The sequence below is a fragment of the Lutra lutra genome, chromosome 17 (assembly GCF_902655055.1).
Source record: "Lutra lutra chromosome 17, mLutLut1.2, whole genome shotgun sequence".
Classification (NCBI taxonomy): Eukaryota; Metazoa; Chordata; class Mammalia; order Carnivora; family Mustelidae; genus Lutra; species Lutra lutra.
In genome coordinates, this window is record NC_062294.1 from 53,085,345 (window position 1) to 53,104,697 (window position 19,353).

Consider the following 19,353-nt stretch of genomic DNA (forward strand, 5'->3'; position numbering starts at 1 on the left):
ACTCCGCCCCTTACGTCCAAGCCTCTTTTCAGGAACTGCCCTCTCAACGCGTTCCCATGGCAATCCTCGCTCCCCTTCAGGCCCGAGTGCGCTGATTAGGTGGTCCTTCAACAGTGTAAAAACTGAACTACAATACCCACAGGCCACCTAGCCCCGATTTTGTTTCTATTCTATTTCCCAGAGTGCTCAGCGGAACCTCTAAGGGCAAGAAGCGGGTGGAGATAGGAAGACCAGGGAAGGAGCTCGCACAGTCTTCTGGGAAACGGAGTCTTCGAGCTGGTGCGGAGTCTCCTCAGTGGAGTAGTTTGAGGAAATTCACGCGGCGCCGGAAGTGGTTATGAGGCGCGAGTGAGAGGAGTTGGGTCGGCGTCTCCCTCCGGGCGGGAGTCGCGTCTGTTAATCCGGCGGAGCAGTCTTCCAGGTGAGGAGACGCCGAGGCTGGTGTCTGGTGTCGCTGAGTACCCCGGACGCTTGGGCGTTCGGTCCTTCCTGAAGGGTGACGGAACCCTCACGGGGCGATTTCGGCAAAGGGTGCGCCGTCTTGGACCGTAAGGTGTCTAGATAGGGTCTTGAAGGTTGTCGGTTCAGAGCCTGTTCTGGGTCGGGCTCTCGCTGAAACAGAGGAGCGGTTAAATTTTTATTTTACTTTTGATTGAGGAGTCTGAGGCCGAAGGAGGCGTTGAGTTGCCCAAAGTTGAAGCGGTTTTACTTTTGATTGAGGAGTCTGAGGCCGAAGGAGGCGTTGAGTTGCCCAAAGTTGAAGCGGGGCAGATCTCGAGGGACGAATGAATGGGAGTTCTTCAGGAGGTCGCACTGCTTCACATCTGAGCGCGGCTGCTGCGTGCCAGGCGCCACGCTGTTCTCGGATTTCCTCCTGGGATCTCTGCAACTGTGCCAAGGGCAGCTCCTCGCTTTTATCGGCTTCCTTGGAAGCGTCTCGGGAATCACAATTTTTCAGAGCTTAGAAAGTTAATAGGGTGCATATTTCATAGTTAGGCATACCCCAGAGGGATCTGGGACAATTCGTGGAAATTGATTATTTCTGCTGGGAAAGGCGTGTATCTTCACACTATGGGCAGCATGTGGCTATTCGGGTTCTGTTTTGCTGTCTGTTTATGAATAAAGTTCTGGTTTTCAGAACTTTTTGGTTTTTAGAATTACAGATAGGGCACTGTGGATCTTATAATTTGTCCCATTTTGTGCACGTGGTAACCAGACGCAGAGAGCATGAATGATCTAGATCTAGCCATGGCCCCACATTAAGAAGAAGCAAGACTTCCCAACTCCAGGGCCCAAGATTTTTCAGTCCTGTAGTTGTTTGGCTCAAGTTATTCTGACAGGCTGGGTGACCTTGAGCTTCACAGTCAGGCTCCAGTTTCTTCTGTCCCAGGGCTTAGAGTGTATGAGATATGGACAGATGTGATGTGAAAACTGTAGACAGGTCTCAAACTCAGATGTCTCTGAGAGTCAGAGACTGATAAGTTAAAGGAGAGAATCCAACTGGAGGAGGACTGTGGGGGCATCAGGGAGCATGTGCCCCATCTAAGGGAGATAGCTTTAAATAGGTACCAACAGACAGCTAAGTGGGCCAAATCCTAGGAATTTTTGGAAACTGGAAATAGAATTTTTAAGCGAAATTTCACAGTTTTCAGGTTTGAGACTACTTAATTTTCTTTCAAAACCTATCTGCCAACACTGTGGGCAAAAAACCCACATCTGTGGACCAAATTATACTTACAAGTTGAGACTTAACCTCCGTCATGTGAGGAAAACCACTGATGAGTAAATGTTAGCACTTACAAGTCTGCTACTTTGCCTTATCTGCAATCAAAATCTGGAAAGCCCTGGAGATCATTTTTTCCATAAATTTGGTATCTGCTGATTGGAACTGCTAAGAGTTACAACCTTTAATTATCCTACCTAGAGTGAATATTTATACCCTTCATACGAAATAGCGATGTGTTCAATTACCAAATGCTGCCTATCCCACACTGCACTGTGAAATTTAATGAAATATATTGTATATATGGTATATCACCTTCTAAAAAAATCTGAACATTTCTGAACTTTGAAGCACATCTGGGCCCAGAGGCTTAAGACTTGTGGGCCCATCATTAAGTCCTGCTGCTTTGTGACTGGGAGTGTTTTCATCACTCCACAGATACTTGCCAACTAGGAAGGTCACAGTGGCTACCGATACGTAAAAAGCCCTATGCTACAGTATTTTGTATATCATGGGTCATGAAAATAGCTTGGCAGTAGCCATAATATATATATATTATTTATACATTTATAATATATATTTATATATTATATAACATTAATATATAATATATAAATATATATTATATATTATATAACATTAATACATAATATATAAATATATATTATATATTATATAACATTATAATATATAAATATATATTATATAACATTATAATATATAAATATATATTATATATTATATAACATTATAATATATAAATATGTATTATATATATATTTTTAAATGAAGTAAAATAGAAAAGATCCTGGTATATTTTACTTTATAGGATTCAGTATTATTTTATGAAGCTTTTGTTCAGTTATGCGTATGAATGAGTACTAATGGTATATATTGTCTTTGTTCCTGTGGGTCATGGTTAAAAAAAGAAAAAGTTGGAGACATCTTGCTATTGTAGAATAGCAAGTTTTGGAGGCCAACTCATCTGGACTTATATCCTAGAGATGGTCATTAGAAATCCCAGAAGTGTCATCCCAGGGGTTCAATTAGACTGCGTTCTGTCAAAAAACACGTAGAAAGTATTTACTGTGCTGGGCCTGAGACACCATAGTGAGCGAGACAGGAGGTCCCATCACCTTAATCGAAGGTCCCACCACCATAATCGGCATCTCTCCCAAACATGCACCCGGACTCTAACAAGTGCCAAGGATGGTCACGAAGTCGCTTTGTAGGCTCTGAAGCACAGTGAAAATGGGGGGCTGGGGGAGTTTCAATAAGTAAAAAATGATTGTTGTGATTCCTGCAGGGAGACTCACATTCTGCCTGGTCCTCCTACTTCCGGACATTTTGAGGCTCATCCAGCATGGCCAGGGAGTCAGCCCTCAGAGGAAGGGAGACTTTGCCCCAGTTCCGTTATGCCCCCTGCAGCCCTGCCAGTGGGGAATGTGGAGGAAAAGGAGAGGGAGCTTGAACAAGACCTCCAGCTGCTGGGCCCTAGTTGGCTGTGACTGAGGTGAGTTGAGGGCCCCTCCATCCTAATTGGTCATCCCCAGAGCCTGCACAGCTGTCCTGCTTTTATTCTAGGCTCATTTTCCTCTGGTGGCCCTCAAGTGATCCTCTTGTTATACTGTCACTCCCCTGTGGATTCCTTCCAGGAATCCTTGCTGCTTATAGGATGAAATCCACATTTCTCAGCACGATCCTGTGTGATCTGAGTCCCACCCCCTTACAGCATCTTCTCTGCTTCCCTGTGTAACCAGAACTCCCTTCTAAACTCCCTTCTCGGCCTGGTGATAAAACGTTCCACTGTACTTTCCAGATTCCCAGCCTCTGCTCTGGCTCCACCCTCTGTCAGAATACCCTGCCCGCCGTCACTGGCTGGTGAGTCTTCCACAACCTTCACCTTCTCTGGGCGTCAGCTCTCCCCAGCTCTGCTCTGCTTTCCCGTAGCGCCCCCTGCTGCCTCCCCCCAGCACAGGTCCACCGGGATGTGGTTGTCCCTGCCCCTGTCCGGCAGCCCCACCATACACGGTGCTCCTTGGGGACGGGTCCGGATTGGGACTCACCTCTGGGCCCCCAGGGACCAGCACAGGCCTGGTACACGAGAGTTCTTGAGGTGTTGCTTGAACGATGAATGAAAACCTTCCTCTCCCTGGTAAACACCTGCTTATCCTTAACGGCCCAACTTGAATATCTCACCCGATCAGGAAGCTTTCCCTGACTCCAAGACAATGTTCTCATACCCTTTCCCGGCCACAGCCCTGGATACTGCCCTCTGTCACAGCCCTGTCATCTCCTTATGCTCACTATCAGCATCCCTGAGTGTCCCCTCCAGGCCAGGTACCGGGTCTGACACCTCTATGCCTCTAGCCTTCTCAGAGGGTTCTGGCACACAAGAGAATTGACTGTTGAAGGAATGAATGTGTGCTCTCACCTTGTCACTGTCCAGTATAAAACTCTTTGTGGTTCCCTAGTGCCCCATGGATCAAGGCCAGGGTCTTCCCACATCCTCCATCACCATTTCAGGGGTGCTGCTGTCCCTCGAGGTCGAGGAGACCAGGAAAGGAAGCTACTTGGGACTCTCTAATCGGGCGCCTGCTGAGAAAATCTCTTTGGCTAATCCCTTCCAACAGGGTAGAGATACCAACAGTTTCAGCTACAAATAAGAGAACACTTGACTCAACCCAGTTTAAACAGCCAGCAGATTCTAGCGCACATAACTGGAAAGGCCAGCGCGGGTGCTGGCTTTATCCGCCAGCTCACCCGGTGTGATCAGGACCCAGTTTATTGTTGCCATCTCTGAACCCCACTATCTGTCGTCTCCGTCCTTGTCCCGAAACAGGACTGCATGCTCCCACATGCCTCCTCCGGGTGGGCTTTGTTCCAGGCGCTGTATCTACACACTAGGGAACTGGTGGATGTGGTCCCTGCTGTCCTGTAGCTCACATGTTATGGGGGGGTGTGGTGAGAGTGGGACTGTTTGCGAGGGCTGCTGTAAGAAACTGCCTTGAACAACAGAAGTTTATTGTCTTAGTTCTGGAGGCTAGAAGTCTAAGTCAGGGTGTCAGCAGGGCTCCTTTGTTTTGGAGGGTGCGGGAGAGAATCCCTTCCGTGCCTCTTGCAGCTTCTAGAAGAGCCTGTGTTCCCTTGACTCGTGGTCACATCCCTCTGACCTCTGCTTCTGTCATCACCTTGCCTTCTCCCTCCTTTGACTCCTTCTGCCCCTCATAAGGATATTGGTCCTGACACTTAGGGCCCACATTGATCATCTGGGAGAACCTCCCCATCTTAGGACCCTTAACCTGTCACACCTGTAAAGTCCTTTTTGCCATACAAGGTAACAGCTGTGAGTTCTGGGGATTAGAACGTGGATGTCTTTAGGGGATCATTATGTCTAAGGTCTAAAAGGGTATCTCAAATGTAACTTGTACCAAACCAAACTCAGACTCTGCCCTGAAACCTGCTTCTCTCACATCTCCAGAAGCTACAACTCTGTCCTTCCAGCTGCTCAGGCTAAAATCTTAGCGATATCTGGGTCCCTCTCTTTCACTTGCTATATTTGATCTCTTGGGAAATGTCAGCACCGTCATCAAAATGTCTACATCTCACCCTCCCCCATTCCTGTCTCATTTCTCACCTGGATCATGGAATTTGTCCTTTTGCTGGTCTCCCTGCCTTTGCCCTTCTACCTTTGAACATTTTCCAGGAGGAGAAACCTGTTGAGAATATGCTTCATTAATATGCTTAATTTTTGAGAAATCTTTCTGTTGTATTTTTTAAATTTAATTTAATTTTTAAATTTATTTTATTTTTATTTTTTATTTTTTTAAAAGATTTTATTTATTATTTATTTGACAGACAGAGATCACAAGTAGGCAGAGAGGCAGGCATAGAGAGAGGGGGAAGCAGGCTCCCTGCTGAGCAGAGAGCCCGAGGCGGAGCTCAATCCCAGGACCCTGAGATCACGACCTGAGCTGAAGGCAGAGGCTTTAACCCACTGAGCCACCCAGGCGCCCCTATTTTTATTTTTTTAAGTAGGCTTTACACCCAGCATGGAGCCCAACACGGGGCCTAGACTCATGACCCTGAAATCAAGACCTGAATTGAGATCAAGAGTCAGATGCTCAACCGACTAAGCCACCAAGGTGTCCCGAAATCTTTGTTATAAAATAAAGCACAAATGCAGAAACCCATGCACGTCAAATGAATGACTTAGTGAAGGCAAACACCAACTGGGTTAAGAGTGAGATCTTGGCCATCCTGGAGGCCCTCAGTGGGCTATATCCCAGCCTTCTTGTGTCCCCATAAATAACCTGACTTTTGTAGTCATCATTTCCTTTAGAGAAGTTGGTGTTGGGGGGAGGTGGGGAGAGGCAGAGGGAGAAAGAGAATCTCAAGCAGACCCCATGCCCAGCACGAAGCCGAACGCTGGACTCCATCCCACCACCCCGAGATCATGACCTGAGTGGAAATCAAGACCAGACACCCAACTGACTGAGCCACCGAGGCGCTCCTTCCTTCTGGTTTTTTGAACAATAGTTTTATCACCCAAATACATGTCCCTGTTGCCCCATCTCTTTTTTTAATGCTTTTTTGCGGGGGGGTTTCTTAACATACAGCTTCCTCCTCTGTCCTGTTCTGTTCTTAGTAGTTTGTCCATTGAAGAACCAGGGCTGTTTGGCCTGTAGAATTTCTCCCAGTCTGGTTTTTTTTTTTTTTTTTTTTTTTGCTGGTTACATACTTTTGCTGCCATTCAGCGCGCTCTCAGTTGGTGGAGGGATTCAGAGGCTTGATCAGTCTCAGCTAATCCTTTTGGCAGACACACTTATGCTCTCATCTCTGCATTCCTCACGGCTTGTGAGATGGTGGTGCTCTAATTCCCTCGTTCCTTTTCATTAGTTGGAATACTCTTATAAAAAGATAGCTCCCTGGGGCGCCTGGGTGGCTGAGTTGGTTAGGCGTCTGACTCTTGGTTTCAGCTCAGGTCATGATCTCAGGGTTGTGAGATCGAGCCCTGCATTGGACTCTGCCCTGAGCGTGGAGTCTGCTTGAGATTCTCTCTCTCCCTCTCTTTGGCCCCTCCCCCGCTGCATACACACACACTCTCTCTCTTAAAACAAAGATACCGCCTTTCATCTTCTATTTGTAACCCACTGATACAGTTCATATAGCAGAGGTGGGATAAATGCTTGATTCTTTCCTCTTATTTACCAATTTTCAATATAAGATCAGTTCCTTACTATCATTCTCTGAAGATGAGCATTTTTTTTAACATACCCACGTGTGTGTGTTGACTGTTAATTCTTAAGAGTTTTACAAAGCATTTTCCACAAATATCAGTAGGACTCACCCAGACTAAATCCCGTAAGGACTAGACTTCTCTGCTGGGTGCCTGGCATGAGGCAGGCTTGGAGCAGGTGTGTAGTGGTCCCTGGCCGATGGGTGGTGCTGGGCAGACAGGCCTTGGCTCACTTCATCCCCACAGCAGCTGTATTTTAGAGATGAGGAAACACGGCCTTAGAGGTATGGAATAACAAGATCCCACGGTTCATAAATAGCAGAACCAGAATTGGATCTGGGGGTCTGACAGACTACAGAGTCATGCCTCTAACTGGTTGGCATCCTAGGGTCATGCCGATGGGGCTCTTGCTCCTTTGCCCCCACTTAGAGAATGTGTGACTTTGGGCAGGTGAATCTGATTCTCTGGGTCTCAGTCTTTTGTAAACGGGATAATCCAGCTTTCAAGGAGGTGGTGAATGAGGACTCCTGGATGAGACATGTGATGGGGATGGAGAGGCGGGGAACTGTCCTTTGGTTCCTTTGCTTGGGTCCTTCCTACGTGGTAGGAGGACTCGGTCACTTCTTGGAGGAGCCCTATGCCATGGGGCTCATTAGTCCCATTTTACTAATGGGGTAGGAATCGGGGTTCAGAAGGGGCATGTGACTTACTTGCCAGTGGTCATCCAGAGGGGAAGGTAGTGGGGCCAAGTGCCAAGCCCAGCTAGAGACTCGGGTTCCATTCTCAGGTAAAACATCCCTGTAGGGGCACCTGGGTGGTATAGTCACTTAAGCTTCTGACTCTTGGTTTTGGCTCAGCTCATGACCTCAGGGTCATGGGACCGAGCTCTGTGTCGGCCTCTGGTCTCAGCGTGGAGTTTGCTTGACAGTCTCTCTTCCTTTCTTTTTGCTCCTTCCCCTCATGCTTTCTCTCTCTCAAATGAATAAATCTTAAAAAAAAAAAAACATTCCTATGTGTGCATTGATAGCAGTCTGGAGGGAGCACACCACAGAGCCTTGGGTCTTCCTGGAGATGGGGTGCTTGGCAGAAGGCTGGCACTTTTTTTTTTAAAAGATTTTATTTATGTATTTGAGAGAGAGAGAGAGGGTTGAGAGACAGAGGGAGAAGCAGACTCCCTGCTGATCAGGGAGCCTGATGCGGGGCTCGATCTCAGGACCCTGAGATCATGACCTGAGCCCAAGGCAGACACTTAATCCACTGAGCCACCCAGGGCCCCAAGGCTGGTACTTTATTGTCAATACTTCTCGAATATTGGAGGGTTTATTCTAAGTCCCTATTCACTAGGAAGTTTTCAAATTAAGAAAGATGGTGTCACTTAGAGTTGGACGTTCGGGTGCCTCAAAATGGACCCAGCACTACCTCTGAGGGCTCTTGCTCCCCGTCACAAGTCATCTGAATCTAATCAGGCCGCTTGCCACACAGTTTCCCAGAGATGCAGTGGGGAGAGTATCAGCCAAATGACAGCAAGAGGAATTGTCACGTCTATAATGGGGGACCTTCAGTCAGGATGGTGGAGGGCAAGGGCCGCTTTGGCTTCTGATGCCAACAAGCCAGAAAAACATACTGTCCGACCCAGAGCAGTCAAATCATCGAGACCGAAACCCAAATGGTGGTGCCGGGGGTGGGGTGGGGGTGGGGAGATGGTGGTTAAAGGGGACAGAGTTGGGATGCCTGGGTGGCTCAGTTGGTTAAGCCGCTGCCTTTGGCTTAGGTCATGATCCCTGGGTCCTGGGATCCAGTCCTGCATCAGGCTCCCTGTTCATCGGGGAGCCTGTTTCTCTCTCTGCCTCTGCCTGCCACTCTGCCTGCTTGTGCTCTCTGAAAAATGAATAAATGAATAAAATCTTAAAAAAAATAAAGGGGACAGAGTTTCCAGTTCTGCAAGACTAAGTAAGTTCTGGTGATGGCCTCATAATGTGAGCGTTTAATGCCACTGGATGAAGTGGCACTTTGGTGTTGTGGGTTTTTTTTTGTTTTTATTTGTTTGTTTGTTGTTGTTGTTTTTAACCAATTAAAAAATGAAAAAAATAGGAGTTCTATTGTAAATATTTAAGTATTCACAGGGGAAATCAGATCCTGCCTGGGATTCATTTTGAAATATTTTGCTCCCCCTCCCCCCAAAACCTTTAATGAACAAAACAGACCAATCTTAACAGGGTTTGAAGTTGGGTAATAGGTACATGGAAGTCAAATACCTTCTGTATTTGTTTGAAAATTTCCATAAGAACTTAAAATTTTGAATGAACACTCAAAAGCAAGAGCCCCAGTAAGTAGATTTAAGCAACAGGCAGCTTTAAGTGGATTTAAGTCCTGCCTGTGTGACCTTGAGGGGATCTCACGTCCCCTCTCCAAGACTCCATATCTCACCTATAAAATATGGGGATGCCCCAGTCCCTTAAGTCTCAGGCTTCTCAGGAGATGATTTTTGTCAAAGGCCTGGTACGTTGAGAGCGGGGTGCATGGAGTAAGCCATTCGGTCCCTCCCTGACTCCAGTCCCGGTGTCACTGATGGCGTGTCACATTTCAGGAATTTGCACCTCTTGGGGATGCAGCCATGGACTTCACCTTGGACTGGGAGCACCTAGGGCTGGACCAGGGGGACCTGTTCTGGGACACAGCGCTGGACAACTACCAGAACCTTTTCCTTCTAAGTGAGTGTCCCCTCCAGCTCTGGGGGCCCAGTCACTGCCCTGCCCAGTGGCTCCTGTCCCCCAGGATAAACTCCTGGCTCCTGAGCACCAGGGAACCAGCATGATGTGGCCCAACAGTGCTCAGCCAGGTGGTTCTGGCCACAACCCCCACTCCGGGGACATTGGCAATGCCCTTGCTAATTGTCGGCCCTTGGGAGTGGGGGGTGTGCCCAGGCTCACTGCCACACGTCCTGGAATGCAAGGACAGTCCCTACAGCTGAGGATTATCCAACCCCAAATGTCAGGAGGTTGAGAGACCCCGATTGGCCTCCACCTGCCCCTCTGGCCTCGTCAGCACTTTTCTCTTTGTCCTTGTTGAGCTGACACACAGGGTCCTCTCATCTGCCTTCCCCTCTGCTAGAATCATCCCCTCACTGCCCCCAGGACAGCCTCTGAGCAAGTCCTCTTCTGTCTTCTGCTCTGCTCGCCCACCTCCCCTGCACTTGCTAACTGCTCCCCTGATGCTCTGTCTCCTGAAGCTGGGATGGGTACTCCCCGAGGGCGGGAGGACTCAACATGTAGTCATACTCCTAGCTACGACATGGGACAGAGAAAGGACCCAGCACAGGCGGCCCAGGGGAAACCAGAGCCAGCTCCCAGAGCCCTCTCCCTGTGGACTCCCACGGGATGCTTACCGAGGTGACAGCACCTGTGAAATGTCTACCAGGAAACGCGTGTTAAGGAGACCCAGCTCCCATAGTCTTTATTTGGGGGCTGGTCACAGACGCGTCCTCTGCCTGGAACATGACAGGATTCTAGACTCCCAGCAGGAGAGCAGAAGTTCAGCATGACCGTGGAGGCACAGCTCATCTTGGTTCGGGAGATCGGGCACCCACCTCCAGTCCAGGTTCCCAGACACCAGCACGGGCCAGCCTTGCAGATTTTCTCTCAGCTCCGCTCGATGTGTGCGACACAAGCGGCTCGGCTCAGACCTCCGCGTCTTTTCTGTTTTTAAACTAGGGCCCCCGGTAAAGGCACGTTTCCCTTGACTCCCCCGTGTGCTTGTGTGCGTGTCTGAGTGGCGTACTAGCTTCCTGTGGCTGCCCTCCTGCCACGCACACCGCAGTGAGATAGTTCTTACAGTTCTGGAGGTTGGAAGTACAAAACGGGTCTGGCGGGGCGAAGACCAGGGTGTTGGCAGGGCTCGATCCTCTGGGAGGCTCCAGGGAAGGGTGTTTCTTTGCCCCTTTTCAGCTTCTAGAGGCGCCTGCGTTGCGTGGCTCACAGCCCTTTCGTTTCAAACCAGGAGGGGCTTTTCCTCCACTGTAGCACGGTCCCCCCTGGTATTATGACTCTGCTCCCTTCCTTGAACAGTCTGCAGAGGGCAGAGCACGGGGCCGACTGGTCCGTGGAAACCCAGCATGCTCCATCCTGGCCCGGCCCACGGAGGCCTCGGGTGATGTACACTCCCTGGTGAATGCGGGAGCCACAGACGGTGGTATAAGTGCGAGCCTCTCTCCACCTGGCAGACCACTCATTTCTCAAGAGCTGCGGCAGGTCCTTTGTATCCCCAGCCCCGGCTGTCACAGCTCTGATCACCCTGGATTGTGACTGGGTCCCTCTCTTCCACCGGACTGGGAGCCCAGCAGGGCAGGTGTCCCTGGAGTCACTCAGTGCCATGTCTGGCCCTCAGGAGCAGTGTGCTGAATAAAGCACTGGCTGGGCAGGACAGTCAGAAGGTTGCCACTATGCAGCCGGCTGGCCCTCCATGTCCTGGTGGATGACGGTGCTCTTCTCTGCCTGCAGACCCTTCCAAACCCAAACTGACCTCCCAGCCAGATGGCGCCGAAGAGCAGAAGGTGCTGGAGAGAGAAGGCCCAGAATCAGCGGGCCCCAGTGAGTGGGCAGGGACGGGAGGGCCCTGGGCCTGTGGGACCTGGCCCTTTGTGTACCACCCATCTTTGGAACTTCTGGCAGACCCAGAACGTTTATCTGGACATCTTAACCCTGGGCTGATGAGTGCCGCTCTGCTGTGTGCTGGCTTCTGTCTGCTTGTCCTGGTGGGTTGGGACCCTCCCGCTGCGGACCTGTCTTATCTCTGTCTCCATCAGTGTTCAGCATGCGGCTGTCTGGTGGCTTTCTTTTGTTCCCTCTTTGGTCCTTTCAGGCCCTGAGTTAGTCTGTCCACCTTCCTGCGTGTGCCCCTTGAGGCCTGCGAACCCCCAGTCTGTTTCACCCCTCTTTGTACAGGTCCGCCCCACACGGCACGGTGGGTGGCTGCATCTGGGAATAAGCAAGCCCAGGCCTAGAGGCAGCCCAGAACATTTGTTTGGGTCTCCCCTAGGCCACAGCTCCTTTGGCGGGGAGCAGGTTAGGCATTGAGGCTGTTAGCCTCGTCGAGATGTCCCCAGTGGGAAAAGGCAGAGGCAGGGGCCTTGCCTGGGGCACAGAAGGCTTTTCTCATGGTCATATCATTCACATAAGAAGGGCCCCTGAATCAGAGACCACAGGGTAGTGGCCGCATGGCTCAGTCTCGGCCTCCACCACCCAGTCAGGATGCAGCTCTGTTCTTGGCTCACTGCTTGTGAGCTCATGAGCTCGGACCCTCTGTAGCCTCCTTTTGAGTGCACCAGTGTTTGTACAGAGGTGACTGGCCCAGGCACAGAATCCCAGTAACTTAACAATATACGCTGTTTCCAAGCCTGTGTAGCCGTGCCTCTGCCAACCACATCTGTCCTCCAGCGGTAATAACTGTACTGCATTATTATCATCTGTATCTCCTGCCCCTTCTCCAGGAAGCAGGCCATAGCAGATGGGGGTGGTGGCAGAGACTATCTGCTGAGAGGCTCCCGTTCCCAGGGGAGACCCCGTGGCTGCCCAGTTCCCTGCTTAACTGTCCTGGAAGTGGGCTCTTTATTTCCTGTGATGCCGGTTCCAGCCAGGTCACCACTTTGGCCCCTTCTCCTTCATTGCCTTGAGGACAGGCTTACCGGGGAGCCATCACCCGTTCTCCCTCTTGTCTGTGTTCTCACCCTGCACCTCCTGACATTTTTTACCCCAGGGAATGGGAGACATTTGCATTTTACCTCTCTTTCAGACCCGGCTGAGGTCCAGAACTGTTTTCTGGGCCAAGACTTCTTGGAAGAAGGACTCTCCAAGGAGATCGTGGAGACGTTTTCCGAGGATGGCCTCTGGAACTCCAGTTGGGGGAAAGCCTGTGTAGGCGAGAGTTGGTTAGATAGTTTCCTAGGAGATCCAGAAAGTTTTCTGAGGTCTGACTTTGTTACCAACAAGGAAAGTCCCATAGAAGGCAGGAGTCACGATCTCAAGGGAGATCTCGGTCCTGAGTCCCTCCTTTCCACAGGAGAGGATTCTGTGATACACGATCTTCCTGAAAAGAGCCCGGCACCAGCTACATCTCTGGAACATGGGAATGACTTTGGCTGTGACTTAGACCAGAGCCGACAGGAGACTGTCCAGGAAGAGGAGAAACTGTATAAATGTAGTGAATGTGGGAAGAGCTTTGACCAGAGTTACCACCTTATCCAGCACTGGATTATTCATACTAGAGAGAAACCCACTGTGCATCAAGAGTATGAGGAAGGTTTCAGCCAGAGTTCTTGCCTCTTTGTGCCTCTGATGACTCATACAGGCTACAAATCCCACGTGTCTACCAAGAATGGGAAGACTTCCAGTCAGAATATACACCACCTGTGGCATCAGAAAAGTCACACTGGAGAAAAACGACCTAAGAATGAAGATGGTGACCAGCCGTCGGATCTCAGCTTACAGCCTGCTGAGCATCAGAAAACCCACACAGGGAGTCAGTCCTACAGATGCAGTGAGTGTGGCAAGAGTTTCAGCCAAACCTTTCACCTTACGCAGCATCAGAAGACCCACACCCAGAAACGCTATGAATGTGCCAAATGCAAGGCGACTTTCAACTTCCGTAAATACCTCCTCCGACACCAGAAAATCCATGCTGCAAACACTCCCGCTGAGTGTCAGGAGGGTGGGAAGGTCTTCAGGCGGAGCTTGCTGCTCGCCAAACACCAGTCTGTTCACACCGGAGAAAAGCCTTACAAGTGTGATCAGTGTGGGAAACCCTTCAGGAATATCTCAACCCTAAAGATCCACCAGAGGGTTCACAGTGGAGAGAAGCCTTACAAATGCAGTGAGTGTGGGAAAGCCTTCTACCGGAACACTCACCTTAATGAACATCAGAGGATTCACACTGGTTACCGGCCCTACAAATGTCACAAATGCATCAAGAGTTTCAGCCGGCCCTCCCACCTGATTCGACATCAGTCCATCCATGCCACAGAAAAGCCCTACAACTGTGCTAAATGCAAGGAAGCTTTCAGCCACAATGAACACCTTGTCCAACACCAGAAAATGCACAGTGTGGAGACCCCTTATGAATGTCAGGAGTGTGGTGAGCATTTCATCTGCAGTTCCACCCTAACTTGCCACCAGACTGTTCACACCAGAGAAAAACAAGGACTTGGGGAGAGCGGGAGGATCTTGAATCAGGACTCAGAGCAGAGGGAGCAACCAAGGATAGGCGAGAAGCACTTTAAATGTAACAAATGCGAGAAAACCTTTAGCCGCAGCAAATACCTGACTCAACACGAGAGGGTTCACACCAGGGTGAAGCCCTTTGAGTGTAACCAGTGTGGAAAAGCCTTTGGCCAAAGTACACAGCTCATTAGCCACCAGAGCATCCACTCTGGGGCAAGGCGGTATGAATGTGGGAACTGTGGGAAGGCCTTCATCCACAGCACTTCCCTCACCAAACATCAGTCTGTCCACAAGAGTGAGCACCCCTTTAAATGTAATGAATGTGGAAAGACCTTCAGTGAGAGCGCACATCTTTCAGAACATTGGTTAATCCACACTGCAGAGAAACTCTTCCAGTTTAACAAGTGCGACAAAGCCTTTGCCCACGGTAACTACCTTACTGAGGATCAGAGAGGTCATGCTAGAAAGAAGTCCTTTGAGTGTAACGAATGTGGAAAATCATTCCATCAGAGCTCATGCCTTTCTAAGCATCAGAGAGATCACACAGGTGAGAAACCCCACAAATGCCCAGATTGTGGGAAAACCTTCAGCCTGGGTGCTCAACTCATTCAACACCAGAGAGTTCACACCGGAGAAAAGCCTTATGTTTGTCAGGAATGCGGGAAAGCCTTCAGCCAGAGCTCGTGCCTTTCTGTTCACCAGCGAGTTCACACCGGAGAAAAGCCTTATGTTTGTCAGGAATGCGGGAAAGCCTTCAGGCAGCGCTCGTGCCTTTCTGTTCACCAGAGAATTCACACTGGAGAAAAGCCTTATGTTTGTCAGGAATGTGGGAAAGCCTTCAGCCAGAGCTCATGCCTTTCTGTTCACCAGAGAATTCACACTGGGGAGAAGCCTTACGTGTGTGCTGAATGTGGGAAAGCCTTTGCCCAGAAAGCAAATCTGATGCAGCATGAGAGAATTCACACTGGGGAGAAGCCTTATGCCTGTAGGGTATGTGGGAAAGCCTTTGGCCTCAGTGCGCATCTCAGTCAGCACCAGAGAGTTCACACACAAGAGAAACTAGCAGTGTCAACCTTGTCAGCCCTTTGCAGCAGGTCTCAGCAGACATCAGCAAGTTCACACTTACAGGTAACAAGGAGTTTAGAAAGTAACAAGTAGCAATACTTCTTACTACTGGGTGGCAGCAAAGCCCCAGACATCTGAACACAGTTCATCTGAGTCCTAAAGTTGAAACCACATTGTAAGCTCCCTGCCCCCAAATAAATACATCTCTTTATCCATAAAGAGTGATTAGAAAATTTGTACACAAGTTTCATGAAAACACAGTAGTTGAGAACATGGGAATTCAGAGGTAGAGCCAGTTGGCTGATTGAAATCTCAGCTCTGACACCTGCTATCTGAGTGATCCTGGGAGAGTCATGGGACCTCCTAGGGCCTCAGCATCCTCATCTGTAAAATGGGCACAAGACCTACCTCAGAGGGCTGTTGTGAGGATAAATAAATAGATGTAAATAAGCACTTTGAACTGAGTGTCCAGCACATATTGAGTGGCCACCAAATGTGAGCTACAAGTACTTATGAGATACAACGAATATATATATATATATAGCAATCCTCTATTTACTGCAGTTAATGTTCTTGCTAATACTGTGTGGTGGCTTTTATTTTTTAAAAAAGATATTTATTTATTTACTTGTGAGAGAGCATGAGCAGGGAGCCCAACCTGAAATTCGATCCTAGGACCCTGAGATCATGACCTGAGCCAAAGGTAGATGCCCAAATAACTGAGCCACCCAGGTGTGCCTCATTTTTTTTTTTTAAAGACTTTACTTTTAAGTAGTATCTATACCCAATGTGGGGCTCAAACTCACCACCCTGAGACAAAGAGCCATATGCTCTTCTGATTGAGCCAGGTGCCCTTATGTCACTCTCATTTTTTTAGATAGTTTTTTTTTTTTAAAGATTTTATTTATTTTAGAGTGAGTGGGAGGGCGAGGAAGAGAGAATCTGAAGCAGACTCCACACTGACTACAGAGCCACAACCCTGAGATCACAACCTGAGCCAAAACCAAGAGTTGGATGGTCAACTAGCTGAGCCATTCAGGTGTCCCATATAGCTTTCATTTTTAAAAGTTTTCTCCAAAATGGCCCTGGCTAAATTTAGTTCCCCAAACCCAGCACCTTGCTCTTTTCTTTAAAAAATGTCTAGGCTTTTCGTTCCCTTTCCTCTGTTGTACTTTCTTAACCACAGAAGCTAAGAAGAGCATGTAAACTAACACCAAATAGCTAGAACTTTCTAATCCTCTAACCTCCCAAACCTCCCACTCAGAAGGACACCCTCCCACATATACATGTCACCTCTTCCCATAGTTCCCTTCCCCCATTTAAAGTTGGTTATACAGTATGAGACCCAGTTTGCTGTGGGAGTTAATGGTACTGGAAGCAATAGGATTCATTTGGGAAAGCTGCATTGTATATTGCCACATGGTTCACAGAAGATGTGCTTGATGGTAGAAATTGTGGTATACGGAAATGACAGCTAGAATGTTCTTCATGTACCATTTGTTCAAGCCAGGTGCTTTGTCAGGCTCCAGGGTAGGGAATACCAATGTGGTAAGCCCTGCTCTGGCCTTGAAACTTCTGGAATCAAAGGGAAGTGGATGGCCCCATTTCCACAGAGAGGTACCATTCATTTACAAGTGACATCTTAAAATGCCACATTGCCTCATGTCACAGCAAGTTCTGGGACCATGGAGGAGTGCTAGAGAGCCCAGAGAGGACACCATCCTTCCTGTTGGAACTTCAGGTCAGCTGCTTGCCAGGCCTGTTCTACAGCTGAGACACGTGAAACCACACGGCTCCCTCTTGATGACACCTTCTCAGCTCTGGGTGTTTGTGTCCCACCCACTGAGTGACCAGTGACAGGTTTCCTGAAGCACAAACAGAATCTAATGAAGACACTGACACTTTGGGTATCTTTCATGTTTTTGGCGCTAAAAAGCTTAGGAATATGTGCTCTGTGCTCTTGAGCTTTTTAAACCTTGCACCTTGCATTGTTCTGGTTGATTGTTATTGTTGAAACTGGGAACGGACTGGCTGACCACTGGGGCCCACACCACAGTGGGGAACTTACTAATTTTCAAATGGCCAGAACAGCGAGCTTGCTGCCTGTGGTCCCCACCCTCCGATCACTGTGTAGTCTCTGCAGTGGGCCTGTTCTCTACCAAAAGGGCAGCGCAGAGGCAGGAACTCAAACTGATGAGTGTGTTCAGTGAGAGTTTTGACACTAGAGAGAGAGGCGAGAGGCCTTGTGGAAAATTGGCAGCCCTGCTGGGGGGCAGACTCTGTAACTACTGACCTGTATTGCCGGGGGCCAGTGTGGAAGTGCCCTTCATGTGTGCGTGTTGGTTCTCTGATTAAAGTTTTGTCTAAAAAGTGTTGGTTTCTTCTTTTAGCCTGGTGCCGTGTATCTTACCAGATGCTGGGCACACAAGAGCCTCCATGCCAGCCAAGTGCTTATGTACTGGAGGAAGGCTTCTAAGGGTGAAAACTGCCCCTCGAGAGGGGATGGTTATGTCTGTTTCCCCAAGTGTGGGTGGGGCATGGACACCAGGGAGCCACACAATTTCCGCTGGTCCTCAGATACATCGTCAGACCACACTTCCTTCTAGTGTGATCCTGACTGAGGAGGAAACATGGACCACATGTCGTTCACCCCTCTCTAGTTACAAAGACCTAGGCCTCAGGCTCAGGCAACCATTGCAGCTACAAATTAATTATTTTCCCCTCAGCATTTTAGTTCCTTTCTCCCCCTTTTTCCTTTACTGACAAGAGATACTAGTTTCCCACTCATGGCAATATAGAAAGTCTTCCTTAAAAATAAACCAGTTTAGGGGCGCCAGGGTGGTGTGGGTAAGGGTCTGACTCTTGATTTTGGCTCAGGTCATGATCTCAGGGTTCTGAGATCAAGCCCCGTGTCACACTCCATGCTCACGGCCATGACTCATTACAGCAAAATCATGCAGAGCAAAATCAGCAAAGTGATAAGGCCCATGGGGTGAAGTCCAGGGGAGACCAGTGCCAGCTTCCAGAATCCTCTCCCCATGGAGCCACACAAGTCACATTAATTCCGCCAGCAGTGAGGTGTGACGATGCGTGTGGAATGTTCTCTACCAGGGATGCTCAGTAGAGACCCAGCCATCGCCAGAGTTTGTACTGGTGGCTGGTCCCCTAGACGCCCTTGGCCTGGGATGCATCAAAATTAGAGACTCCCAGAAGGAAAGCAGATGTTCAGCAGCAACCAAAATTAAAAAGTCACCTATTGTGTGATTCCACTTATACGAAACTTCCAGAATAGGTAAATCCATAGAGACAGCAGATCAGTGGCTGCCAGGGGCAGGGTTGTGGAGAATGGGGAGTAAATGCTTAATAGGGAGGGGGTCTCCTTTTGGGGTGATGTAAATGTCTCAGATCTAGATAGTGGGGATGGTTGCACAACAGCGTGGGCTGTGTGCCCCATAGAGCAAAGGTGACCCAAAAAACTCAGTATAAAAATAATGACAAGGCCAAACACCCAGGCGTGACCCCTGCACTCTTAAGGACACAAAAATAAGTGGAAGTTTGTTGTTAGGGGCCCATGGCACTCAGTCCTCCCAGGGTTATGTGACACATCTGTGACAGGCTGCTTGTGAAGAGTGTGGGCCAGGGCCTGGCTCCCCTATGTGGCCCAAGATGGGTCAGGCCTGCCCAGGGAGCCGGGTGCCCTTCATGTTTCTGTGAGATGCCCCCCCTGGCCCATTGTGCCAATGAACTCTCCCATGGTTTTGTCAGAAGAAACCATTAATATTCTCTTGGTCCTGAGACTTGCTACACAGCAGAGCCTAAAAACTGCATGTTGTGGGGAGGCTGGGTGGCTCAGTCGGGTAAGCATTTGACTCTTGATTTCAGGTTAGGTTAGGATCTCAGGGTTGTGGGATCAGGCCCAGCGTCTGGCCCTGTGCTGCGTGTGGAACCCACTTGGAATTCTCTTCCTCCCTTTCTTCCCTCGGCCCCTCCCGCTGCTCATGTTCTCCCTCTCTCTCAAAATAAAAAATAAAATAAAATAAAATATAATAAAATAAAATTTACATGCTGTGAACTCTAGGATGTCTGGGTTTCAGTTTTAGTCTCCTTTTCTACCT

At 49.0% G+C, this 19,353-nt stretch overlaps 1 protein-coding gene across 1 annotated transcript; it reads left to right on the forward strand.

Moving 5' to 3' along the window:
* Window positions 1–29: 29 nt before the first annotated feature.
* On the forward strand, window positions 30–17,608 carry ZNF473 (zinc finger protein 473). The gene is given in 6 exon segments (XM_047712031.1): window positions 30–421; window positions 3,030–3,236; window positions 9,550–9,673; window positions 11,459–11,548; window positions 12,750–15,234; window positions 15,236–17,608. Coding segments are annotated over 4 exon segments (2,742 nt in total). The 5' UTR covers window positions 30–421; window positions 3,030–3,236; window positions 9,550–9,576; the 3' UTR covers window positions 15,306–17,608.
* The last annotated feature ends 1,745 nt before the right edge of the window (window positions 17,609–19,353 follow it).